The sequence below is a fragment of the Cygnus atratus genome, chromosome 2, assembly GCF_013377495.2.
Source record: "Cygnus atratus isolate AKBS03 ecotype Queensland, Australia chromosome 2, CAtr_DNAZoo_HiC_assembly, whole genome shotgun sequence".
NCBI classification, from domain to species: Eukaryota; Metazoa; Chordata; class Aves; order Anseriformes; family Anatidae; genus Cygnus; species Cygnus atratus.
The window spans coordinates 118,397,951-118,425,703 of NC_066363.1; the positions used below are offsets into that span (position 1 = coordinate 118,397,951).

At 37.8% G+C, this 27,753-nt stretch overlaps 1 protein-coding gene across 4 annotated transcripts in view; it reads right to left on the bottom strand.

The window, feature by feature from the left end:
- Positions 1-27,753, bottom strand: part of ST18 (ST18 C2H2C-type zinc finger transcription factor) — a 171,911-nt gene that overhangs the window by 37,888 nt on the left and 106,270 nt on the right. The window contains exons 1-6 of one of the 4 annotated variants that reach the window (XM_035553196.1): positions 12,625-12,808; positions 8,102-8,464; positions 7,667-8,011; positions 4,729-4,863; positions 2,897-2,987; positions 1,193-1,297 (exon numbers count right to left, since the gene is read on the bottom strand). In XM_035553196.1, coding sequence (XP_035409089.1) covers positions 1,193-1,297; positions 2,897-2,987; positions 4,729-4,863; positions 7,667-8,011; positions 8,102-8,464; positions 12,625-12,799 — 1,214 coding nt within the window. In that variant the 5' untranslated portion in view covers positions 12,800-12,808. Of the gene's footprint in view, positions 1-1,192; positions 1,298-2,896; positions 2,988-4,728; positions 4,864-7,666; positions 8,465-12,624; positions 12,816-27,753 lie in introns of those variants that run through there. The other 3 variants (XM_035553195.1, XM_035553197.1, XM_035553199.1) reach the window with 3 other exon arrangements.

The window sequence follows — 27,753 nt, forward strand, 5'->3', positions numbered from 1 at the left end:
AGTAATATTGCAGGCAATTTACAAGGAGGATACCAATTTAATTCTAGATTACCATTGTAGTGTCATGTTTCATTTATCTTTTTTTTTTTTCCCAAAAAATTGTCTGGATTTTTGCAAGTCACAAAGGACTTGTAGTGCTATGGATCACTATTGTTCTCACTTTACTATGAAGGAATATGGTATAAATTTAATACAAGATGATCTAAAATAATTGGTTCTGCTATTTGGGATGAAAGAATGATTTACAGTGTGTTATTCCATTTAGTTACTGTTCAGTAACTACTTGTCTTTAGTAATTTCCTAAGGACTTTTCGTATGTAGAGTTAAGGCACGTGCAGTTGGCAGACACATGGACATAATACTCTGTAATGGCTCTGAAGGAACCATTAGAGCTGATCATGTCAATAATCCACAAATTAAAGTGTCCCCAAATAGACCTGAATATAATAGGTTGTAATGGTTGTGGTGCCAATGATGTGCAAATTATGCATGTCTGTAGGGTCCATATAACTCTCAACAAAATACAATCACAATAAAAAATGTTTCCTCTTTTTTGATGCCATTGTATAAAAAATAAATTAAACTAATTAAACCAATAAACTTAAAATAAAGAAACTCATAATATGAATTAATCTAGAGTGGGGAAACTGAATGAGCAGAGTTCTCAACCCTTTCAGATAACTGCAATAACAATACAACCTGCTGCTTGGAATCACTGGAAGATGCCTCTGAAAAGAACCACAAAACAAATGACTGCTGTGCTGCTAGAAGTGCAATAAGGTCAAAGAGATCTTTAATCATGTTCCAGTGGCCAAAATATTGCAACAATGGAATGTTTGGTAAAATGATTTAGAATGTTTCAGCAGAGATAGCAGAGTTGGTTTATGGGAGAAATATATCTGAAAAACATTCATTAGGCTATCTGTATTGAAGCAAGATTTAGTGGAACAGATCTGATTGCATCTCAAAAAGTATGTCTATTGTCTTCAATGTCAGCCACACTCACAAGGGTCAGCAGAATGCTGCTTGACAGTTTTGACATATAGTCAATCTATTTACCTTTGCAGTAGTTCATCTTGCAAAATTGAGTTACCTCCGTAGCTAAAAGCCAAATAGGGTGAAAGACCTGAGGACTGATCAACAGAGTTTGTGCAGAAATACTTTGGGCAGACTAGATCATGAAGGCTCCTACCTGTGAGTCTGATCATGGCACTGTCCCACTTTTGGAGATTCAAGCTGGTTTTTTTCCTGGGACATTGCCAACTTTTCAGCTGCAGCAATTGGACAACCAGAAAGACTGTTTGAAAACAAGGTAAAGAGAAGAAACAAGAAGAAAAAAAACACCTTTAAATGAAATTTTAGTTAAAGGAAACATGTACTGTGGAACCCAATGGCTTTGAATTTCTCTGGGGCCCTATGCATTTATTGGAACAGCAGCTGCTATTTCAGGTCAGATTCATTTGTTTTTTGTTCCTTAAAGCAAAACTGTGAAATCTGCATATTTGAGATGATATATCTGGAAACTGAATCATGTAGGATATTTCCACCATTCAGCTTAAATGTTTTGTGGCTGGAAACTCACTAGTAATATATTTTTTTCCAAATAACAATTACTTTAACAACTAAAACATGGATATAAGCCTCCTAATGATTAAAAGGAAAGTGGATTGAGGGAAAATAAACAGATGTATGTGAACAACTGGTAACAAACTGCACATCGTGTCATTTCATTTCAGGTTGTGCTTGCTTTCTTCTTCTTCTTCTTCTTCTTCTTCTTCTTCTTCTTCTTCTTCTTCTTTCTTTCTTTCTTTCTTTTTTTCTATTTGCTTTATTACATTAGAACATGTTTTCTTATCTTATTCATAGTTCGCTTATGATACAGCTGATGTGTTGCAAAGTTGATTGGGGATTTAAAACAGGAAAAACAATGCAAAATAATTAATGGTTCTTTATATATTCTTCTACATAATCTTTTGGTCCCTCTGATTAAGACTTGATGACATCTTTTTGTATCAGAGATAGCAACATGGTGTGATAATCCTTGATTTTGGTGCACTTTTACAATAACCAATTAGTCAATAAATACAGCAACAGAAAATCGCTCAAAAATTCAGTTCAACAAAGATGTTTTTGCTATTTTTCATCCTAAGTTTGGTCATTAGATTGACAATATATTATTCCAGATGAATGGCCCTCCAAAAGAACTATAATGGAATATTTTGGCTTGCTGCCTCCCAGCAGACAGCAATGCTGACAGGAGCCGTGCTGACAACAGTGGCTTCAGTTCTCTGCCTCACCTGCAGCCCAGCTGTGATTCCCCAGCTGCCTGTCTGGAAGGCTTTTCTCTATTTTACTTTCTCCCTGCAGGCAGAAAGTTAAACAGACAAGGGTGTTCCAAGCAGGAAGATGATATTCCTGAGGCTAATAAATGGAGTTCATTTTTATGGGGATTCTAAAGTATTGCCCTTAAAATTTCCTGTTTTGCTAAAACAGAATGTGCCTTGATGGGAAGTTCCTGCCAAGGACTACCATGTCAGTAGTGCAGAAAGAAGAGGATTTGGTTTCCATTGGGATTACCAGTTGTAGCAATAGTAAAGGATTTGTTTATTCCTACTTCTTTTATGTGATGGTATTTCACTGTGAACACTACAGTGATAATATAGTTTGAAATCTCATCTGTGAAAAAGACTAGTGCAATTTTCTATCCTCAGTACTGAAGCCATTTTTGATATAATAAAATTAAACACAATTATCTTCTTATAAATAATACAGATTACCCTTGCTGTTCATAGGCATTCTGCAGTCTAGTATACAGCATCTAATTCCAAGACATGACCATCAATTTATTCATGAGTACATGCTAGATTTTAAGCAGACAGGAACTGTTCGAAACTACCTTCTGTGTGTGTTGCGATTGCTGTTGACATGTCCTCTTCCAGTGCATCCCGGGGTGGGACACTTTAAAACATTTTCATGCATGGCAAGAACTAAGGAAGAAAAAAAAAAGTGAAAATAGCATATATCAGTGAATATATATATATACGCATTAAAAAAGAAGAACATTTATTTTTCAAACTCATAAGGTTCTCTATTCTGTCACATTTTGACCCCAAAAGAAGAGGAGAAGCGAAGGAACTACAGTGCAGCAAGACCATTGACTCGAAGATATATCAGTTTACTGCTATGTGGTTGTAGTGTGGCTTCCAACATGCACACCATTTTTTCTGGCGACTTCAAAAGAGCAAAGGCAGAAATTAGCAAGGATGTTTGATCACGAAGTCCTTAGTCCTCTGTTTCACACACCATTAGCACAGTAAATGAAAAAACAGAGACCCATAGAGGAGTCCTAGGCCCCACAGTTGGGCTACTTATAGCTAGAATCTCCCTCTGGCTCAGGGAGGGCAAGTTCTCAAGTACAGGAATGATTTTCATGCCTTTTGCCTTGTAAGATGATCTGTTCTGAGTATGCCCCTTTGAACCCTGATAACTTCTGATCATCTGCCCTTTGTTGAATCTACTTTAGAAAAAATGATCATTCCCCCAAGCAGCAGTTTACACCCTCAACAGTGATTACAACCTGTTGCACAAACATTTCTTATGCCCTTCCATGTGGATCGTCTTTACTAAGAGTGATGCCTGTGTAAAACAGAATACATCTTTGTATGTCTCCCCTTACGATTTCAATACTGCATTTTCCCCCTTTGGGTGAACAGTACTTCAGGAAAACTGGTTTGTTCTATCAAAAAAAAAATTGTGGTTACATATATATATATATATTTTTGGTCAGCAGGACAGAACATATCTGATTAGAAGTGTGATAATCAGCAAGGGCTTATTAATTTTAACTTTCAAAAAAGTTAATGCTGCTGGAGCCTTCCAAATGCAGCAGCCTGCTTAACTCAGCAGACATTTCCATAAATACAGTTTAGTACCAGATTAAAAAAAAAAAGATAGACCTGCAGTTAGAAACAGAACACCAGTAAAGTGCAACTATCCTTTTAATTTACTGTTATGCATGCCGCCACAGAAAACAATCTATGTTGTTTAAACAACTAATTTCACATTTAGTTTTGGCTTATTATGCAACATTGCATTGCATCACATTGCAGGATTTCACACACAAACCAGTGTAATCAGATCAACACAGCTAGAAATAAATAGGGAAATTCAGGCTAGACTGGCCACAAAAAGGTTAGCATGCTACAGTCCTAGGAGAGGGACTTGCTGTGGACCACTGTTGTGATGTGTTGATGAAAGTAACTTCTTCAAGCTCAGTGGTAAGGGAGACACTGGAAACATCTCTGTACGTCATGCCCAGGCCTCTAAGTTATCAGCAACGTGAAAACAGCAGCCTCAGTGGGTGATTACAGCAAATCAAGTCAGAGGCCTGAAGCAGACGGGTAATCTCTGTTCTCTGTGCTTTACATACAGCACACAATATTCATAAGGCTACATTATGCAGGTCTTTCTACAGCATGGGGATAGTTTGGATCTGACCTTGTTCCTCCCAGGCCACCAGATAAGTCTATTGTTACTTGTAGTGTTGCTGCTAAGTAGTGCATGAACTTCACAAGTGTGGGAAGTAGGACCATGGCCAAGAGCTGGATGGAACCTCTCAGATGAATTCTTCATTATCCCCCAGAAAAAAAGGGTTTCTTTTCCAGCATGAGTACCCAATACCAGACCAGATCCAGTTCTTACTCTGGACTGCAGGTTGATGATACTCACTTTCTAGTGGCACTCTAACTTTATGTGGACAGCCTGAGAGACTGCGGTGGTGGGGGTACAGCCCAGTCACGTGCCCTGTGCCATCACATCCTGGGATGGGACATTTGGTTTCTCTCTTTTCAGGCCTGGGTGAATCTGCAGAGAAATCAGATAAGGATTTTGGTTGGTTTTAGACCCTGCCTCCACTCAGCTGAGTGATCTTATCAGGATGTTAATATCTATTTTGTACTTCAGACATTATTTCTACACAAAGTTTTAACACAGACTTAGGTGATTTCAGCATCTCCTTAGGGTTTTTATACTGTGTGCTCCCCACTCCCAGTACACTATTTATGTGATAAACTGTATAGCTTTAGGATTGCAGTATCATTTTTTTCCATTCAGAACCTCAAAGAGGACAGAAGCCACAAGCCAATAAACCAGAAAACTGGCAGCATCAGCCAACAGCAAGATCTATAAAGGAATAAATATAAAAATAAAAACAACTGAAACAATCTTTTACTTTGTTAATGTCAGGCTTCAGGTATCTGGGACAACCAAATAAAAGATGAGGCGTGAAACAAACAAACAAACATAAAAGCATTTCAACCAGAAGCCATTTCTTAAATATCACAAATCTGTAAGCTATAGGTTCTTTGTTAGGAAACTGAATACATGCCACTTTACATTTGAGAGGCAAGGCAAGCAGCTCCCTCTGGTACACAAGGCAATGCCTCTTTGTGGAACAACCCACAATGACAGTGAAAACATGGAGCAGTCGATACCCTTTCAAAGGCAAGGTCTCAGCCCAGCCCCAGAGCTACCACTCTGTAATGGCCACAGTGCATTCCCAGTTTTGTTTACAAGCACCTAGAATTGTGCAAGAAGCACTGGTCGGAAAGCCTTTATTTGATTTCCAATGCAGGATCAAAAGTCTGGGCAAGAAAGGAATGAACTCTGGTCCAGAAAATCTCTTGTGAGAAATCTGCAGGAGGAAGTGGCCGCATAAATTGCTGAGGATGGTTTTAGCTCAATCTGTGATTGGCTGCCAACAGCATTCGGTGCTGGGGGAGAAAACAGCTGCAGCCAGCACAGTGAGCAGCCTCCTTCAAGCTCATTTTGTTGGACTGCAAGGTAGGACATGCTCAGGGACAGGATTGACAGAGACAGCTGAGGGTTAAACTTCTTGGCAAGACTTTAGTTAAAAAAAATAAAATTAAAAAATAGGGAGGAAAGAAAATAGATGGAACATCAACAGGAGACCACATGTTTTTTAGAATCACTGCAAATGGAAAGTGCTGCAGTGGTGGACAGAAAATAAAGAGGGACCCTAAAATATGATTTAATTTTTTCCCCAGTAATTAGAAAGATTTATCATTAAAAAGATAGGAAAATGTAAATTTAAGCCATGGTTTTCTGATGTAGCATCCAAGAAAGAAAATTAAGAGCTGATGGATTTGATAGTGGATTTTCAGCACCAGAAATAAAAAAACAGCTAATTATGTAAAGTGAAAAAAAAAAAAAGTGCCTGGTGCTACATTGACTAAAATCATACAGTGTTTATACAGCCTGAAGAAAGCCTAGCTTGTTCCTCCATTAATGTAACTTTTGAACTAACCTGCAAAATATGGCTAATAATAATATGAGGCAAAATCAGGAAGGGCCAAATTTTGCCATGTTTACCATCATAACCCCTTTCTATGTGTGCCGTGAGAATGTCATATTGACTCCAGTATGAACCCTGGTAAACAAAGCTGGTCTCAGGATAAAAAAAAAAAAAAGGTATCTGCAAAATTCTGTCATATATCACAGTCATCTGAGCAAATAAAGGTTAATGTAGTTTTACAAGGAGGTAGACTAACACCTTGCACGTACAGCTAATGAAAAGACTCAGAAGAATAAGATGGATGATATGCATTTTCTGCCTGAATACAACAGAAAATATGTATACTTGCAACTGCTAAATAAAATGGTCTGTTATCTTATATGGTAAAGTCTTTAGATAACGAAAATACTCTAATATTTGCAAATGCCACAAAGTAAATACATGGACTCTAACATAATGCTCTAAAGCGTTAAAAGTAACTCTAGAAATATCAAAGTAAATCTATTTGTTTAACAAAAGCAGAAATTGCAGCAATGCTGGGGTGACCTCACTATATTTGGAAGCCAAAAAAGGAAAGGTCAAAGGACAGGTGAATATATTGTTACTTACTACAGCAGAAAAAGTGCTTATAAAATGACATATTTTGTCATTCTGTAATTATCCCCAGTTGAGGATTTTCACACCAGATAACTCAGTTTACAAATCAAACACAAATCTTTTCAATCTCCACTTCTGGAAGCCCAATTAGATACTGAAAATGGAGCAATGTTCCTGCAGCTTCATAGGAAGTCACAAAGCACCAGAAACAATAAAGATTTTGGAACTTACTGGTAATTCTACTGATGGTGAATGAGGCAGAAGAGCACGGCATGTGCTTTCCTGGCTGTAGTAAAATGTTATGTTGATACGTGAAGTAGACAGAACTCGGAAAACACATGGCTTAGGAATTAGGTGGTATGTATGGAAGAGGCCAATTTTTCACCCTAACCTTTCCTTAAGCACGGTTTTAATGCCTTCTTTTTTGGCTGCTGAAATTCAGGAGGTGTGTATTAGCGCTCTGTGGAGGAGGAAGCGGAGGAGGAGGAGAAGGAGGAGAAGGAGTGTCAGTGCCAGCTACAGAGCCCTTTTAGTAGCCATTACTGATCATTTCACATAGCGGTTTGGCAGGATGCCAAGTACCCAGTGTTTAACCTGGTTAGATGTAAGGCACTAGTGTGAAGGTACATAATTAGCAAAATTACCAGCTAAATTCCAGATTCTTTACTGTTGCTATAAAACCTAGCTCAGAATCCTTTATCAGTCACAGGATAAATGCTTAAGCCATTAAGAACAGCCAAAAAAATACTTCCTTACGTTTGTTGCTAAATAACTGTCTCCCACCAATGTCAATAACTTTGGTTTGTCTCCTTTCCCCTGCTAGATGCTCCAGGAGAAACCTATCCAGTTCCTTGTAGGTGTTGTGAAAAACATGCCCTTGCTCTGCCTGCAGAGCTATTGCTTCTTCTAGCAAACTCAAGTTCCCTTTTGCTTTGTCCAGCTCAACTGACATTTCTGTTGTTTCTGACAGGCACTCATTGTCATCTTCTTCACTTTCAGGGAATGCATTCTGAATTCTCTTCTCAAAAGGATCCGGGTGAGACTCCTGGGGTGCTCTTAGCTTTGTTTCTGAATCACAAAGTGTTTCACAAGGGCCAAATTCTACCTCTTCCTTCTTAATTTCTGGGACTTCCAGAATGCTAGATTGGTTACACTCTACAATATATTTCTGAGTTAGATGGGGTTTTACACTAGTTTCTTCTGAGAAATTTGAGGAGCTCTCCCACTCATTATCCATGATTTCAGAGTTACTTTCATTTTCCTCAGATGAACAATATTTGGGTTCAGAAATAACAGTCTTTTCCTTTCCTTCAGTTGAGTTAATCATGTAACATTCATCAGTGTCATCACTTTCTGTTTTTAGAGATTGAATACCACTATCATTTAGATTTTCTGTCACTGCTTGAGTGGGTGCATCTTTTGCTAATTTTCCCATGTTCGTCAAAGACTTGGCCATGGCATCTCGATAGCTGGAATAGTTATCTTTTCTTTCACTGGAATTCTCTTGCCCACATGAATGAGGGGTTTCCTCAGATGGCTTTGGAGTGCTTTCCTCTGTATAAGAAAAAAAAATGTAAGAATAACTGCTTTTTGTATCCTTTAAAAGAGATATGAAGATATTAACAATTTCCATTTCTTTACTCAAAGGTACTCTGAAATGATTGTATTCACCAAATCTGTACTTGAAATGACTGCTGGTACCATGAGAAAAAGCCCTTCTAAGATTATATCTACTTTATATTATTGCTCCAAAGCTATATGCAAAATAAATATGTTGCCATTTTTTGCTGGTGGTAAAGATATGTATTGTTTTAGAACACACACCATCATACGTATTTGTATAAATACAATGTGCTATACATATATACAAACATATATGCACAATCTATTTAATCTATTCATATACATATACAAGCACATGCATTTAAAAATTCCTCTAATCTATTTCAACTTTTCTTTCATCTAAGATTCCCAAATATTTTCTCAAAATAGATCCTAATTACTTTTTCAGTCCCATGAAAGACCTTGGTGGAAAAACCATCGATACTTCACAAAGGGCAAGCTCCTGGTCACCATTGCAATTGCCACATTAAGTGATAGATCAGGTCATGCACAGGCAAACAGAAATGGTTGTTATGTACAGACTCATAAAGGACTTGTTAAAGACACCACTGAAGTGCATCCTGTCTTTATAAACATCTTTCTTCAGAAGAAAAGCAGCAGCCAGGAGGTAATAGAGGCTGCATGTAGGAGAGGTGGTCGATGTGGAAGACAATATGCCTTTTGTATCTCGTTTAATTTTTTTATAAACATTTCCTCTGACAAGGACACTCAAAAATACATCTCCATCATCTTCCTTTCTGGTAATTATCTCTCTAAAATCAACACTGGTTTGCCAGGATCAAGTAAATATTGCCATAGTAACTAAAAGCATTTTTGGATGAAGGGAAGAATTTAGTCACAACACTAGCCCCTTCAATAATGCTGATTATAGGGTACATTCTTTTGTTGGGATCTATTCAACATAAACTGAAAAATTTAACATTTTACTTCCTAGAAAGGAGGATGAATAAACAAGTACAAACTATTTCCCAAGATGTATCTGTCCTCTCCTGAATCAGAAGAACTCCAGGTTTAAATAATAAATTAAGCATAGTCTAAAATGCAAATGAGGTTTCTCTCCATAACACAGCAAGCTATTAAGAGAAAGTGTAAAGGGTTATGATAATTTTAAAGTATTATGAACTACAGAAAACAAATAAAAAGCATTTTCAGTGAATATGTCCAATTCATTGAACTATTCTCTCAATCCACTTAACTACCCACATGTGTACAATAATGATTTATAGACATTATACCTAATTATGCATATTTGGGCTGTGTTAGAGTGCCTAACAAAAGCTCTAGAAAGCAACAATTACCTCTGTTGCTTAGCTACATAGTTTAAAATATTCCTATTAAGTGCAGATTATTGTGGAGGGGAAAAGGGGGACAAAAATGCACATGTGCACCACAATGCATTTCACTTTACTGCTGCCAAACTGTTAGCATTTTGGGTCATTTCCAGTTTACATAATTGTTTGGTTCAACTGTTTGTTATATGTTAAAAGAAAATACTGGTTAATTCTTATTCTTCTTCAGAAAATTGGGCTCATGCAGGGAGAGGTGGCCTTGTGCACTGTGTGCATAAAGTTATGTTTTAAAAAAAACGTCTGTAAACCTTAATGTAACTTTTTAGCAGCTGGTCCAGTACCACACACATTGCAGTATTCTGAATAAAGAAGTCTGTTGTCTTTCACATATCAGCAAGTAAGAATGATGATTTGGCTCTCTAACAAACTTCAGTTAAATGGGTTTTTATTATTTGTTTTTCTGCCATTTGGAAAAGAATGCAATAACATCACTAGGTCATTTCAAGAAGTAAGAAGTTCTAGTTTTAAAAGAAGTCTTCCCACCCTTCAAAACATAAACAAAACAAACAAACAAACAAAACCTAACAGCTATTTTTTAATTATTTTTCTAGGTGAAAGATGAAAAATAACGTAAACGCTTCATACCTTAGGTGTTTGCTCCTTAAGTCATTGTGATTGATGCTAAAATGATGAGTTTTTTTAAGTTACATGTTTTAAAATTATTGTTGAACCAATCTTAATGGTACAGCTGTCTCAGCTTTGCTTTTCACTCTATAAGCTCCAAATTTACTTTAAAAAATAATCAAAACTCAGCTTAGTTTACGGTTGCATCAATACACAAACTGAAGCGTTAACAGATGCAACAAGAATTATGAACTCACAATTAAATGAGCAATTTTACAGTAAGAGATTAAAAATAAACCTACATATCCAGACCAGTTTTATGCTCTAGCTGAAGCTTGTTTATAACTACTTTATCTAGTAATAGTAGTACAAAAAGAATAGCTCATATTATCAGCGACATAAGCAGATTGGGAGAATTCTAATCAGTATCAAATAAAGCTTTCTGATTTTTTTTTTTATTTTGACTGAATAGCTGAGTGTAAATAGGGTTCTCCTACGCTTATATAAATGGACCTGGGCCAACACTTGCCTTTTAATAAATAAATAAATAATTTAGGTTCATCTGTATATGGCACAAGTTCTACCTGTGCAATCATTAAAATGCTTTCCCTTCTGCGAGTTTATCAATCTGTGAAGAGGACAGACATAAGGGAAAGAAAAACACATTACTGGGGGTGGCTCTGGATGGCCAGGAACCAGGGTGAATAAATACAAGAATATCTTAAAAAAAAAAAAAAAAAGAAGAAGAAAGGTACCAGAATTCTTACTCAAATGGTTTCCCTTCAGATTTCTGATGTTAGAGGATAATCCTTACAGTCTAGACAGGCACTGAGACCCATGATTGTTTTTGTTTGATGAATTTAGCTTGGTAATGACACCAAAAAAAAAAAAGAAAAAAAAAAAGAGAGAGACATTGGGTATCACCTTATTATTTAATGCTCTGTTTGAAGAGGGAGCTCCTTTCTAGGCCTTCACACCGATGGGATGCAGATCTCTGGAAGAGACCCCTAGAAGACTTATGAGTGTCAACTGTCTGAAATCTTCACCATATAAAAACAAGACAGAGTCCTCCACTGAATAAAATAGAACCAGGATTTGACTCTTTAATATGAAAGACAGTTGTCTTCTTCTACCTGTTTGTAGTACTCCTATGTATAAAATTAGGAGGGTGGGGTGAGGACATTTTGTTTCTAAGGGAAGTCTATTTAGAATGGGTAAGGTCAAAATTCCTAATCCCAGTTCTCTTTCCTTACAAAATATTTGAGAAGTTTGTACAAGGAACAGGGCAAAGGGAGAAGAAAATAAATTACTGTTAAATTCCTGTAATAACCAACAATTCATTCCGTTTTCACAGTATCTATGATTAGTAATTTCCCAGTGCCAGATCACTTTGTTTTTATCTTGGTATTTGTCATCGAATGATGACTTTTCCCTTTAAAATACATGCATAAACTCTATGGATTTCTCCTCAATTTCCTGAGTAACAACATGTACAGGATGACATATAGAACATCCAAACGTCCATTTTAGTTTGAAATTTCTTGGTCATCTTGAATATATATATATATATATATATATAACGAAGAAAGAGCCATAAAGACATACTATAGCTGTATCTTTCTGTCTCCTCATCCTCCTCCATATTTTGTAGCATACACTTTGCAGAAGTTTCTATAAATTGTCGGACATGTTTGGCTTAGCAGAGTTGAAATAACAAGTATAAAAGTGCTGTCTAATAATGATGTCAAACAGAACACATGTAGCAGTCACATGTATGAAATTGCTTTGCTAAATGTTAAAGTCAACAGTGTTTTGCTAAGCTTTTTTTTTTTTTTTTTTCCTCCTAAGACCTCTATATATTCCCATGAAAATCTGCTCTTCATAAATGTGTTTTTCTCAGTGGGGGCATAACCTTGTTTTTTGACAGAGCTGGCGGAGAAGCAGATGCTGCTCTATATCTGACCTGCTGCAGTAGTTGCCTGTCTGTGAGACCTACAAAGCATTTACTAGACCCCAGGAAGAGTTTGTACAAGGTAATTGGATGGTTAAATCTAGACAGAAATGAACCATTCCAACTCCGTTACAAGCCAAACACATTTTTCATCCTTTCGAAAATATTGTTTCATAGTTCCCTTTCTGTGGAATACAGGTTTGAGCAGAACTACGCTACATGACTACCTGGAGTTGAACTGCTTTTGAGGACACTGATATCTTCCTGTAAATCTGTCCTGTCTTCATTTTCTTCTTTGCATTCCAAGCTGGGGCTGTAGTGGCGGGGCTTCATTAACAGGGACTTCCTTTTGTTGACAGGTACGCCTGAAATCTGCTCTTCAGCTTTTCTCTTCTTAGCCATGGAGCATTTGTAGGCACTGCAATGATCAATAGGCAATGATAGAGACAAAAGTGGGAGAAGTGAGAGGTAAATTGTTTAAAAGTATACAACCATCCTCTAGTTTAAATTTCAAGTATACAGGAGAGGACTAACAAAATATTAATTCACTTGCAGTTTCAGCAAGTTGTGTTTAGAGGATATTTAATGCTAGTCTAAGTACTCGACACAGGCAAATACACCATTCTTCTCATTGTTGCTGAAATCTCTTTGGGGGAAGGGGAATGAAGAGGAAGACAAAACCAAAAAAAGCCTGTAACTCAATACACTTAAACTTAAGTAAACATATGCTAATCTAAACTCTTTTATGCAGTAAAATACACCCAAGAAAAGATGAACGAAGATATAGGCTGGGCTTATGACCCAGAGAAACAGCTAAAGGGAAAAATACACTACCAGTTATAGTGTCTCAATCCTTTAGCTTCATTATCTTTTCACCAGTATGAATATTTGCTTGTATACTTTGCGTTGCTGATCACAGAAGCTTTACTCATTCGTTTTGATAACTGGTATAAAGTTAAGGTTAAGATAAGCATGTGATTCAACAACCGGTTTTACTATTGTTGATATTAACTAAAAAGAGCCACACAGAATCAGGGTGGAGGGACACCATAAATTTATACTTTTAATGTTGAATTTATTTTTTGTATTTTTACACCTGATGCAATCATCAGGCCCCATTCATGCTATTCAATACTCCCCTCTTTACTACAGTGCTCCATACCTGCCTGGGCTAACCCAATTGCAACAGCATCTTGGAATATGCCCGTTTCTTGTTATATACAGGTCTATTGGTTGTGCCTGCTTAGGAATTTTGGTGCTGCTTTGATTTTTTTTTTTTGAACAAGCTGAGTTTTTTTTTTTTAACTAGTATTTTTGAACAAGCTTCCTTGACTTTTCTATAGGAAGAAGAATGTCAGAGCTGTTTATTATAAAACTGCGTTGGGGAAAAAAGAAAGCAGACTTTGACCAAACATCTGTTGTGTATGACCAGAAAACATAACACATATTTGTGTCATGCTAATATTGCAGATGAAAGGTGATATTTTTCATTCTTTTGCCAGGTCTTTAAGTTTCCATGTATTCACATAAGCTGGAAATTCAATCATACATCTTGAATTCAATTTTTAGACACTGCATGCAGTTCAACTACAGAAAACGTGTGACAGACACTGTACCTTCAGAACATTTTGCAATATGAGTGTCTCAGTATCAGCATTGGTTCCATTTCATTAGTTTCAGCCATAAGAATCTCATTTTAGCTCTTCTTTGGCCTCTACATAGACTCTGGAAAGAGATTTCTCCAGAGGGTTCAGATTGGATGTTAGGAAGAATTTCACCGAGAGGGCTGCTGAGCCCTGGAATAGGCTCCCTAGGGAAGTGGTCACAGCATCAAGCTTCTTGGGGTACAAGAAATGTTTGGACAATGCTCTCAGACACATTATCTAATTTTTGGGTGGTCATGTGTGGAGCCAGGACATGGACTTTGTGATCCTTTTGGGACCCTTCCAACTTGGGATATTCAATGGTTCTATGATCCCTCTAAAAAACTAGATATACCTGATAAATTGGGTGATCTAACCCCTGGAAAAGGCCTTGGCCAGTCTAGATGCCTAACTTATGGATGAGTGACATGAGAAGAGATTACTGTTTTTTAATGAAGAATATTTTTAGCAGATCTGATATGTTTTTTTCAGCTCTTACGAGATACAAGTATTGGTCTGCATATTAATTTGCATCCACAGATATGTAATAAAGCTTTTGCCACCATGCATCCGATCTGCATGGCATTTAGATGCTACTTCGTACAATACCTCACTAAAGAGTCCTGAACCTTCAACACCCTTTTTTAAATAACTTTTTATGTAAGTGATTTTGCATGGAGTTATTGTTTTCTCATACACAATATTCTAATAAATTTATGTGGTATGAATTATAGTGTTCATATTATAGCTGTCAGAGATGAAAAAACTACCTATATGAATCTGTGTAATCCACTCAATGGTTTCTCAACCTTAGGCACCCCCTGCATGCATTACAAATCTACAAGATGCCCTTAGGTGTTAGATTTTGCATTTGGCTCACTGACTTTGCTGTAAGATTTGAAAAAATAAAATAAAATCCATGTATGCAGAGAACTCCTATTGGTTACAGATACTGCAAGCTCAACAGCACAAATTAATCCTTCCAAGGTATCTTATGTGCAGTAAATTGGCTCAGGTTCTGATTGTTTTGGATGAAAACATATGACTAACTTGAGCTTTTTGTTTTTAAAAAAATATCCATTTTTGGCTAAGCACCTTTTTGGCAAACCATCATTACAAATATGAAGGACGTGGAAATATGAAGATCTGCAGTTTTGGGGGGGGAAGTTAAAATTCTACCATATGTATCTTAAACACAGCGGATATTCCTCATATTCTGAACACTCAAATGTTATGGGCATCAGCAGTACTGGACACCAACCACCTGCTGTAGTTGAAAATACTATGGCTTCTCAATTATTTCTCTGTTTATTGATAGAGGATAACATGAATATCACATTAAAGGTCAGAATCACAACAGAAACATTTCCCCTTGGAAATGATGTCCATATAACAGACATCAGAGATGGATGTGGTGCAGATGAATATGCATAATTTGTTTCTAAGAAAGCACAATCAAGTGTTTCTTAATTCATAATTTGAACAACAGTTCATACCATTCATGTTGTTTCAGGCAAAATGAATAAATGACAAATGTTTGAAAACACTTCACATGCTGTTGCTTTATTAACCAAAACCTTCACTAGATTTACCTTTGAATCTTCCTCATTTATTTGTCAAGCTTCAAATTTACCTCTAGTAGCTACTGTACCAGTATTTAGGACAAGATGAATTTCCAGTGTTTAATTCCCCTTAGACAAAACTACAGCTGTTTCTCACACAAGCATAATTAATAGATTTTTAGAACAGAATTTCCTATTAAATCATCTAGTATGCCCTCTGGTGTAACACAGGTCACAGAACTTCATCTAGCTATTCAGCATTAAACATGTAACTTGTCTCACTATTGTGTATATTCTAGTCAAGTTAAGGAAAAACATAATCAGAAAGTAAGATGATTGCTGTATTCTTACTCACTAAGTACAATCTTTTTCTAGTACTTTAATGTTACAAGCCCACCCCTGTGGGTTGGCACAGCAGCTATTAAAGCCATTGGTGTTTCACCACAACTATGAAGGATAGCCACAAACACAGACATCAGCAAACCACAGACTAGACAAGACAGGGTACTACTGCTGCCTGCTCTCTGCAGTCCTGTTTTGGGAAATGAAAGCACAAGAATCCCACTTGGCTATAACTACCATGATCTTGCAAGAGCAGAGACAGCTTTGATTAAGGCTGCTCATATGACCTCACAGTCCCCTGTGTATTGTTTTGGATCACAATGGAGCAACTTTCTGAAGAAAAAGTAACTTGAAGCTCTGTTTTGGTCAAATTTCAGGCATCAGTTTTGCTTACAGTTTACAGCAGTAAATCAAAAGTTGCTTCATCAGTGTCAGAACAGGAGGCCTACATACAGATCTGCCTGGAAGCACATTGCTCATTTTAGAAAGTTTCTCATTACCTTATCCTTATCATATCTGTTTCTGTACATGAGCACCACACACCCAGACTTCCTCTATAGTTCCCATCATTTTAAGATAAGTGAATACAAGAGTTGCCACTTTACATAAAATCATTCTTGACACCTACCATAGGAGGATGAAAAAAAAAAAAAAAGTCAAACAGTTGTTGCTTCTTTCCTAGGAAATGCAAATTGGTCTTCATAGGCCAGACAGAGATTTTTCAATGCCAGAATAATATATTCTTGCTTTTGGTGTGGACTGTTTATACTGTTGTTTATGACTCTAACTGGAATCTGCTAGTTTGCAAGAGACAGTTTAAAGGTCTACCACTTAGAAGCAATTCCCCTATTTCCCTTCTTTTCTACATTACAGAGCTTAAAATTAAAAATGATTGATAATGGACACTGAGAATTTTACTACTATGAAAAGAATATATCTGTGCCTTTGTAACATTCATGGCATGTTGAGTTCATCATTGTCTTAAAGTTTCTATTTCTCTCTTTTCCTTATGTGCATTCACACATACACACATGTACGTTAGCACAGATTTGTCAAGCTGTAGTTTGTCAAATGGTAAACCTATAATTTAGCTTCTCAATTACTCATCTCATAAATTCAACGTCTAATAGTTTTGTTGCTATTTATCAATGGTCTGCTTGTTGTCATGGAACACTGATTCAGCTGTCAAGGTTATTTGGTAATCTGAGGCTCATAAAACAGGCGAAGCTCTTTTTGTCATGAGCCTAAAGCCAATGCATACTTTTTCCAATTTAACTGTACTTAAATTTTATGAATAATTAATCATTTCAGTATTATTTATAATCAGAAGATTTTTTATTAGTATTATTTTTGAGTCAATGACTCAGCTAGCAAAAACAATCTTGTGTCAGTTACATGATCCAAAAGGTTAAAATCTAAGACCTACTTTCATGTGTTGAGGCAGGAACTGATAGTATACAGATACAGCAGTGCACTGACTTCCCTTCACAAAGCAATGCTTCAGAAGAGAGAGGTTTTAAGAAATACTACCAATATACAGTTTTTTCTACTGCTGAAAATTATCATCCCCATATTCCAATCTTTTTTTTTTTTTTAATTGGTTCACCTAAGTGATGTGTTTGTCAAACCTTTAACCTGACCTTTACCCACTTTGTAGCCAGCAAAGATTTTTGTCATTAATCTGTTGATCTGTTGGCAAGGCTTCCAGCAGACCTCCAGTGGACTTTTTTTCTTTCTTTCTTTCTTTCTTTTTTCTTTTTTTTTTTTTTTCACAGCAAGCTTTGAGTTGGAAAAGCATGATAACGGATCTAAGAATGGCCATAGTTAGTAAAAATCAGGGGTACATTTAGCCTGATAACTGATATTGCCACCTGCTTTAGGCCTTGATCATGTTTTGTTCACAAGCTTTCAGATGCCTCGCAATGCTCTGGAAGTCAAATACTACTTTTTTCCTTGTGGGAGAATAAGTTGATATTCTAGGATTCACTGACACATCGCTCACAGCTGAACACCTTACAAATGTCTGTCATGGTCAGATTTTCTTCTAAGAAGTTTAAGATTGTAAAGATACTGAAAAGGAACAGAAATTCTGAACGTCTCTCCACCTTGGTCCCCTTCTATGTCTGCTAGTTATCTAAGAAACAGGTGAGCTGGATTCTAACTAAATGTCTAGTGGCTTTCAAAGCTTTAGGATATAGCTATAGGTCTCTAATCCCCAAAACTCACAAAAAAAAAAAACTCCTGAGCTCATTGTAAGCTGATGATAATCGGGATAAATGACTATCACTGAATACAGAAAAGGGACTTATAAAAAAAATGGAGAGAGACTCTTTGCTCAATCTGATAATGACAGGACAAGGGGGAATGGTTTTAAAGTAAAGAGGGGAGATTTAGACTGGAGATTAGGAGGAAATTCTTCACTCAGAAGGTGGTGAGGTCCTGGGACAGGTTGCCCAGAGAGGTTGTGGATGCCTTATCCCTGGAGGTGTTCAAGACCAGTTTAGATGAGACCCTGGGCAACCTGATCTAGTGGGTGGCGTCCCTACCTATGGCAGGGGGATTGGAACTAGATGATCTTTAAGGTCATCCGACCTGAGCCATTCTATGATTCTATGATTCTATGATCTGCTCCTAGGACTGATCACGTCTGTCGAAAAAACATTGATGTTATTGATTGCATCAACTAAGAATGCTGGAGGTTTGTGAAAGGAGCTGCAATGTTGGACCCCAAAGAAACAGAGTGTAGGTTGTCTGATTACTGCAACTGAAAACCCAAATAAATACTGTAAATTACAGCAACATCAGATGGATGACAGCAGCTGGGGAGGAAGGTAGAGCAAGCCTTGCTCTGTTAAGTGGGATATGATAGTGCACTTACAGATGTTTTGTATATCAGTGAGTTTCTCCCTGAATAGTGGAACATGCTGGAGCACAGGTTAAATGAAATGACCGTTCTATCTACCTAAAAATAATTAAAAAATAAAGTAAGAAAGATTTGTGAATTTGGGGGTGTGGGAAAATTATATATATCCAGAAACAACTGCTTGCTTTACAAGTTATAGGTGGCAACACACTGACTAGCTGAAAAACTTCAAGGAGTAAGAATGTGGAACTGAGAAAACTGTAATCAAAGGATGGGCTACAGTGTACTGACAATCTAAGACTGAATTAAACCAGAAAAATACTCCAGCTGAGAATTCCTGAAAAATCATTTGGAATAGAATTCATCAGGTAAGAGTAATTTTCTTCAATCAACATTTTAGAATATTAAAATGTTCCCATTTAAGATGTTCCCAGAGCTTAAACCAATAAACTGCGTTTAAAAAAAAAAAAAAAAAGTTAATCATTTAACCGTCTACATTTGGTTAATTGTTGTCACTGAAGCAGTGATAGAAGCTCAGAACTATAGCATGTCTTTTCCCAAAGATAATTAAAGAAAATGGGAATGTTTCTCATTTATTAATATCACACAAAACATATATATATATATGTGCGTGTATATATATATATATACACATTTCACCTCTTTCTGTCTTTAAGAAACCCATACCCTTGGCTTACAAGTTGTATCTGTGAAAGGGACAGGGCTTGTTCCTCCGCACTGTAGCAATCATCCCAGGGTTAAAGGGCTTTCTACAAGTAGAAAAGGCTACTGGCATACCTGAGCCATGCTCTTTTTTAAAAATGTCAGAGTTGTGAAAAGTTCAGTCCAGGGCTGAACTAAAATGAAAGGAATGCACAGGAGGTATAGATGGGAAGAAAGATAAAAGGGAAATTCATATTTATGAATACTGACATAGAGCAAAATAACCTCAGCAACTTGGGGGTATTAAAACGTCTGTCTATATACACAAATGAAAGGTTTAGCTAGGAAAAAGGAAACAGAACTGGCAGATAATATTGTGAAGAAGATATGGTATAACTGAAATCTGGCTGGATGATGATATTAAAATATATATTTTATTTTAAAAAGACATACAAGAAAAACAAAGAAGCTGCCACAGCCTTGTTCATGAAAGAGGATTTATTAGGCCCCATAAGAAGGGGCTGGGGGGAAAAGGGTAATGGTATTGAGTCATTATGTACTGATCTTCGAGATGCTTCAGACAGTAAACTATATGTTATAGGCCACCTGACCAAAAAGAACAATTGGACTGTGAAATGACTGAGCAAATAAAATGAAGCACGTAAAGAGTGGAGCAATGGTAAGTCAGCAATAACATAGGAAACGTCATGCAATTATGGTCAAGTCTACCCATGTCTCAGTCACTGTGATACCTGAGGACAAGGATTTTAGTCTGCAACAGACACATTTTGATTATAATAAGAATTCAAAACTTAATTATCATACTCATAAAATCTCTTTTTTTTTCTTTAATCTCCCCCCCCCCCCCCCCGCTTGTTTTTTTTAATCTACAGTTTACTATGGTTCTCCTCACAGGAAAGGCAACTCAGAGAACAGCACAGGTTCTAATTCTGTTTTCTTAGTTTCTTGTTTTACTTTTAAAACCTCGTAGGATCATGAGGATATTCAAATAAAAAAATTAATAATAATAGTAAAAATTAATAATTGTGCATATAAATATTCTAATTTAAATACTATGTTAATGAAATGAATGGCTACTTTAGGGTGTTATTCTATAGCTCATTGATCAAGAATTCCATATAGCTAGAGTTGTAGATTTGGACCCTTTCACAACAGATAAGTTATTTTTAGTAAAAGCCAGTTTAGAGGAAACTTAATTTTTATTGCCTGGAACACAAGAAGTTCTTAATCTCAGTGATAAAAATGAATATCCAAGAGTTGGGCCAAATCCAGTCTCCCTACCCTCTTTTTCATTCACTCACTCAATCTGTTCAGGTTCAGTAAGTCAATAAATTCCAGTGGGACACAAGCCAAGAATTTGGCTTAGAACTCTTTAAGTTTCTAGGTAATACTACAGACCATCCTCTCAATTTTTGGATCCAGAAAGTCTTACATGTGAGTGATCCCCCTGATAACCCCAGTAAACTCTTCATTAGAAAGCAAGCATGTAACTACAGTCTGGTTAAAGAAGATGTAAAAGAAAATAGAAAATAAGCCTTTTATTTATTTATTTATTTATTATTTTTATTTTTATTTATTTTTTGACAGCAGACAATGGGGCCGTAAGCAATTAATTGCAGGTACTAGTACCTTCCTTTGACGCAGAAGGAGGTCCCATGGCTGTATTACCTTCCTTTCTTTTCTATCTTCTGCCTGTACAGTCTGTTTCAGTTTGGTTTTTCTTGGCTGAATCTGCCCTTGATGTCAGTCAGACAGAGCAATTCAGCTAGCCATAATATTTAATTCATGACTGATATATATATGAGACAGAAATCAGTGTCTGGTTTTCAATCTTTATATGGCTTGTGGTCATCCAAAAAGATCTTCCATAAGAGGAAACAATCATTTGGGTCTATTATGTTCTGATATATTCTGTCACTCAGCAGAAGGCATTAGGGCATACACAACTGTAAACTCATGTGTATGGATAACATTTACTGTGTGCTCTTGAACACCAAAGTAGTGATGGAGAAGATAACTCCTGGACTACATTAAATAATGTAAAAGGTTTAGTTCAAGGTAAGGAACATTGTAAGATGCAACAAGCTCTCAGGTAGAAAAAAATGCAAAAAAACTATCAGTTTGACAGCCACAATTAAAGTGATGTAGACTTGCCATATATTATAAAACTAACAATTTCAGAAAAAAAAAAAAACAACATACTGAAACTAATTATTGTAGTTTTTATATTAAAATGAGACTTTAAGAAGAAACACAGCAAAAGCAAAACCAAATAAAATGCCATATTGGTGTGAGAAAGGAGACACTGAGACTACAGGTGTTGGCTAGAAATGGACATAGTAGACATTAAATGAGGCCTATGGGTTTGTATAATAAATGAGTTTCTATGCTAGAAACCTATCTAATGCATTTGTCATTGGAAAACCTATTCAAGTCACACAAACAAAAAAATAAAATAGAAATCAAAACATGAAATGTTAATTTTAAATGTTCTAAATAAATCCATGAAGAAAAGGTAGAGGTCACAGTATATTTATCAAAAGATTTTAATATCTGCAGTACTTACCATTCATTGTAATTAACAACTCCAACCATTGGTATATCAAAAGCATTATAAGATAGGGTTCCTATTTTAGCTCTCTTAATGGTTAGTCAGAACAGTCCACTAAATAGTTAAGTCAAATAACTAACAACCTCAGGGTTACTTGCAACATGTTAAAGTCATTACTTGGGCTCACCTAGAACCATATCAGATTACTTCTCTGTATTGAAACAATGATATTTTTTTACAATGACTTTTCTATTACATCTTGCAATTTCATTTAAAGAATGATATTTCAAAGAAAAAAATCTTTTATTTGATGTTCATTATACACCACTTCCATAATTATATGCAAGCTACAACCCACTTACCTGAACTTTTGAAAGCAGAAAATCTGAGGTGGAAAACTTTTTAATTTTGAATTTCTTTCTGTGTTTATTTATTTTTTCTTGTTTAATGTTTTAGTAATATGGTTTAACAGTACTGAAAGAATAACCTGTTTCTGAAGTATGAAACCACATGGGGCTGCAAAAAAGGCAAAAAGTCTGAGGTCCCTCAGCTCATCAGAGCACTGGGAAAGGAAGAGTAGAGGAGAAGGAGAGGAAAGGGAAAAGAAAAAGGACAGCACTATAGATTTCACAATTTGAGGCTTCTTAAAGCGGGACTAGAAGACGAGGAAGGAAACGTGGAATGATATTAGACATGACAGTCCAATGAAGTCTTATTAGTTGAGAGTGATTGACGTATAAGATACAGGCATAAGGTTAGGTGAATTTAAACACTATTATTTTTTTAGTTCTGTGACCACCATACACTTGCCTTGGCCTCAAAATCAGTAACATGTACTAATTGTTCAGTTTTTGCTAATGCTTGCTGTTCAATATATTCTATCAAACATCAATTTCAAAATATTTTTCCTTAATAAAAACATAGATTTCCACAGATTATTTGAGGAAAGTACTGACTAGCGTGCTAGTCTGAATCTGTTAAGAACCTAACAGTGTCATCATAAAAGAAAAAGAAATAAACAAAATTTGAGAATTTTAGAAAATATGATTGATGGCATCATGACAACTTTGATTATATCAGAAGTCATAGAATAAGAAGCAGAGGTTAATGTTTTCAAAGACCCATAACCATTTCGATATCCACAATGGCTAGGGCAGATAAATTTCTTTTCCAAACTAGAGAGCAAACAATAGATACTCTTAACGTATAATTCTGGTACTAAATCCTGGGAATAGAGGATATTAAGATATATGCTTATTGTTTAATTGAAAATCAGCTATCAAAAAAACCAGCATGATACAGATCTTTGTCTCAGATGAAATGCCTAATATTAATGTATCATAGAGAAATATTTGAATGACAACTTGACACAACTCTGTCCCAGACATTTATAGTCACAGAGGACACTGGAGAAGAGAGCTGGGAATGTATCTATCAACACCTAATATTAAACTGAAAACAAACAAACTAACAAACAAACAAAAACCCAACATTTTTGTCAAGCTCAGACTTCTCTGCACAATATTTGAAACAAAATCAGGATGAATACCCTTGCAGTTGACTTAACTCTATGGAAATTGACCATCTTCATTTAGAATTTTCTAAGTCTACTCGGACTCAGGGACACATTTTGTTTCTGTAAAGCCAAATAAGGGCTGTGAGGACAGTCCCACACCTTCTGCCAGTAAGAGACAGATGAGTCACCAGGAAATGCAAGGGTCCACCTCAGTTCTTTTTCAATTATGCTTATTCAAGATTGGAACAAATGTGCTTTATCTTAGTCATTTTCAGAAATCTTGAGTCTATGAGCAATTTCTGTGGAAGCAGAAGCCAAACCCAAAGGACAAATGTGACAGTTTTCCACATGCAGGCTAGGAACAAATAACGTTCTCAGTCATTGTCTCACCTTTAGGCAGTTGTTTGGGATAAGAGTTCTGTGAAGGTTCTGTGAAGGTGGTCGGAAACTGTCTTGGACAGAGTGACCACGAAATGGTAGAGTTCTCTATTCTTGGCGAGGCCAGGAAGGGGACCAGTAAAACTGCTGTCTTGGACTTCCGGAGGGCTGACTTTGAGCTGCTCAGGATGCTGGTTGGCCGAGTCCCTTGGGAGGCGGTTCTGAAGGGCAGAGGAGTCCAGGAAGGCTGGGCGCTCCTCAAGAAGGAAATCTTAACGGCACAGGAGCGGTCCGTCCCCACGTGCCCAAAGATGAGCCGGCGTGGAAGAAGACCGGCCTGGCTCAACAGAGAGTTGCGGCTTGTGCTTAGCAGAAAAAAGAGGGTTTATAATCTTTGGAAAAAAGGGCGGGCCGCTGAGGAGGACTACAAGGATGTAGCGAGGCTGTGCAGGGAGAAAATTAGAAAGGCCAAAGCTCATCTGGAGCTCAACCTGGCTACTGCCGTTAAAGACAACAAAAAATCCTTTTACAAATATATCAATGCGAAACGGAGGACTAAGGAGAATCTCCATCCTTTACTGGATGCGAGGGGAAACCTAGTTACTAAGGATGAAGAAAAGGCTGAGGTGCTTAATGCCGCCTTTGCCTCAGTCTTTAGCGGCAATACCGGTTGTTCTCTGGATACCCAGTGCCCTGAGCTGGCGGAAGGGGATGGGGAGCAGGATGTGGCCTTTGCTATTCATGAGGAAATGGTTGGCGACCTGCTAAGGAGCTTGGATGTGCGCAAGTCGATGGGGCCGGATGGGATGCACCCGAGGGTACTGAAAGAACTGGCGGAGGAGCTGGCCGAGCCGCTTTCCATCATTTATCGGCAGTCCTGGCTATCGGGGGAGGTCCCAGTTGACTGGCGGCTAGCCAATGTGACGCCCGTCTATAAGAAGGGCCGGAGGGCAGACCCGGGGAACTATAGGCCTGTCAGTTTGACCTCAGTGCCAGGAAAGCTCATGGAGCAGATTATCTTGAGGGTCATCACGCGGCACTTGCAGGGCGAGCAGGCGATCAGGCCCAGTCAGCATGGGTTTATGAAAGGCAGGTCCTGCTTGACGAACCTGATCTCCTTCTATGACAAAGTGACGCGCTTGGTGGATGAGGGAAGGGCTGTGGATGTGGTTTACCTTGACCTCAGTAAGGCTTTTGACACCGTTCCCCACAACATTCTCCTCAAGAAACTGGCTGCTCGGGGCTTGGACTGGCGTACGCTTCGCTGGGTTAGAAACTGGCTGGATAGCCGGGCCCAGAGAGTTGTGGTGAATGGAGTCAAATCTGGTTGGAGGCTGGTCACAAGTGGTGTCCCCCAGGGCTCGGTACTGGGGCCGGTCCTCTTTAATATCTTTATCGATGATCTGGATGAGGGCGTCCAGTGCACCCTCAGTAAGTTTGCAGATGACACCAAGCTAAGTGCGTGTGTCGATCTGCTCGAGGGCAGGAAGGCTCTGCAGGAGGATCTGGATAGGCTGGAGCGATGGGCTGAGGTCAACTGTATGAAGTTCAACAAGGCCAAGTGCCGGGTCCTGCACCTGGGGCGCAACAACCCCAAGCAGAGCTACAGGCTGGGAGATGAGTGGCTGGAAAGCTGCCTGGCCGAGAAGGACCTGGGAGTATTGGTTGATAGTCGGCTGAATATGAGCCAGCAGTGTGCTCAGGTGGCCAAGAAGGCCAACAGCATCCTGGCCTGTATAAGAAGCAGTGTGGCCAGCAGGTCTAGGGAGGTGATTGTCCCCCTGTACTCGGCTCTGGTGAGGCCGCACCTTGAGTACTGTGTTCAGTTTTGGGCCCCTCGCTACAGGAAGGACATGGACGTGCTCGAGCGAGTCCAGAGAAGGGCGACCAAGCTGGTGAGGGGTCTGGAGAACAAGTCTTACGAGGAGCGGCTGAGGAAGCTGGGCTTGTTCAGCCTGGAGAAGAGGAGGCTCAGGGGCGACCTTATCGCTCTCTACAGTTACCTTAAAGGAGGCTGTAGTGAGGTGGGGGTTGGTCTGTTCTCCCACGTGCCTGGTGACAGGACGAGGGGGAATGGGCGAAAGTTGCGACAGGGGAGTTTTAGGTTGGATGTTAGGAAGTACTTCTTTACCGAAAGGGTTATTAAGCATTGGAACGGGCTGCCCAGGGAGGTGGTGGAGTCGCCATCCCTGGAGGTCTTTAAAAGACGTTTAGATGTAGAGCTTAGTGATATGGTTTAGTGGAGTACTTAGTGTTAGGTCGGAGGTTGGACTCGATGATCTTGAGGTCTCTTCCAACCTAGAAATCTGTGTCTGTGTCTGTGTAATAGCTAGAGGTCACAATCACAATCTCAGTTCTTACTGGGGAATGTTTTGAGCCTTTTTGTGTGATTTGTTTCATATGCCCACTTCTCCTTCCATCAGCAAAGTACTGCTCACTTCTTTCTCAGGCCATCTGCGAGGCTACTGCTTTCTTTTCATATAAACTCTTCAAAACCTTGTTATTTTATGAAACTCGCAAAAAAAGTTACTATTGAATCATTCGTTTTTAAATGCATTTAGGAATGCACAACCCATTTCTTTCATGTTATGAACTTTTCCTGAGTGGCCAAATTATCTTCTCCCCATCAAAATCTCTACCTTCATTCCATTGCTGTCTGAAACTAGAGCTCAGATATGGCAGGATACATATAATCTACCAGTACTAAATATAACGTACTTTAGCAAAATACGTTTCACTATGCTGTCAATATTGTTATTTATATTGACATACCTCTTAAACATTTTGGTTAAATTTGAGGAATACATTTTAGTGACATAAACCTTTTGAAATACTTCAGTACCATGGACTGCAGGGTTGCTTTCCTGCTTTCTCATTCTCCCAATCAAAAGACAGCAGCACAGGGTGAAGTGCCTTGTTATTTCTTCTATCAATGAGACATCCAAGGCAACTCTGCTCTACCACCTCTCTGCTAAAATATTCAAGACACTTGTCTCTCTATTTTATCCATATTGTACCTTTTAATCTGAATACCCAAAATGTCTCACAATATCTGAACCAAGGGTTCCAGATAAAAAATATCTTTTCTTACTTTTAAAGAAATGGTCCTTCTGATGAAAAGTTCCAGCACTATAGAAAGTAAGTAACAATAGCCAACAGAGAACAGTTTTATTCTTCAGGACTTGAAACATAAGTACCCTGTGGAGTCTTCACTAATCATTAGTGACAGAAGCCAGAAAGACTTGTTTTCACCTGTATCTAACTCAGAAACGGAACCCTTTCTATTCAGACATGGACCTGGACAAACTGATCTATGCTTTTGTAATCCCATGCTTGGATCAATCCAATTTGCTCTTCCTTGGTCTGACCCAGATGCCACTCCATAACCTACAGATGGTTCATCATACTGTATCCCATCTGTTAAATAGAACACAGTAATGAGAATACATCACACCAATATTCCTCACTTCCCTTTGGTTTTCATTCTAATCCTTAACACAGCTGAAGATCCTGGTCCTTTCAGTGGTCCATGACTAAATCATCTAAGAGAAGACTTCTTCTTTCTGCTTCTTTCAGAAGAGGGGTTCAACAGAGAGGTTATGCCTGAAAAATGTCGGGTTCAAACTTGAATGTATGGGACAGAAAGATCCTGGCTTCAGCACTCACTTCTACCACATATTGTGTTTCGTTTTGTTTAGGTCATGATAAAAAATTGACCTCTTCCTGTGGACAGTTTAGCTACCTGACTAAATGACTAAAACAGTATATTCATGTATGAAAAATTAAAATGTAGTTTGTAAGTAAATAGTTAAGGCTG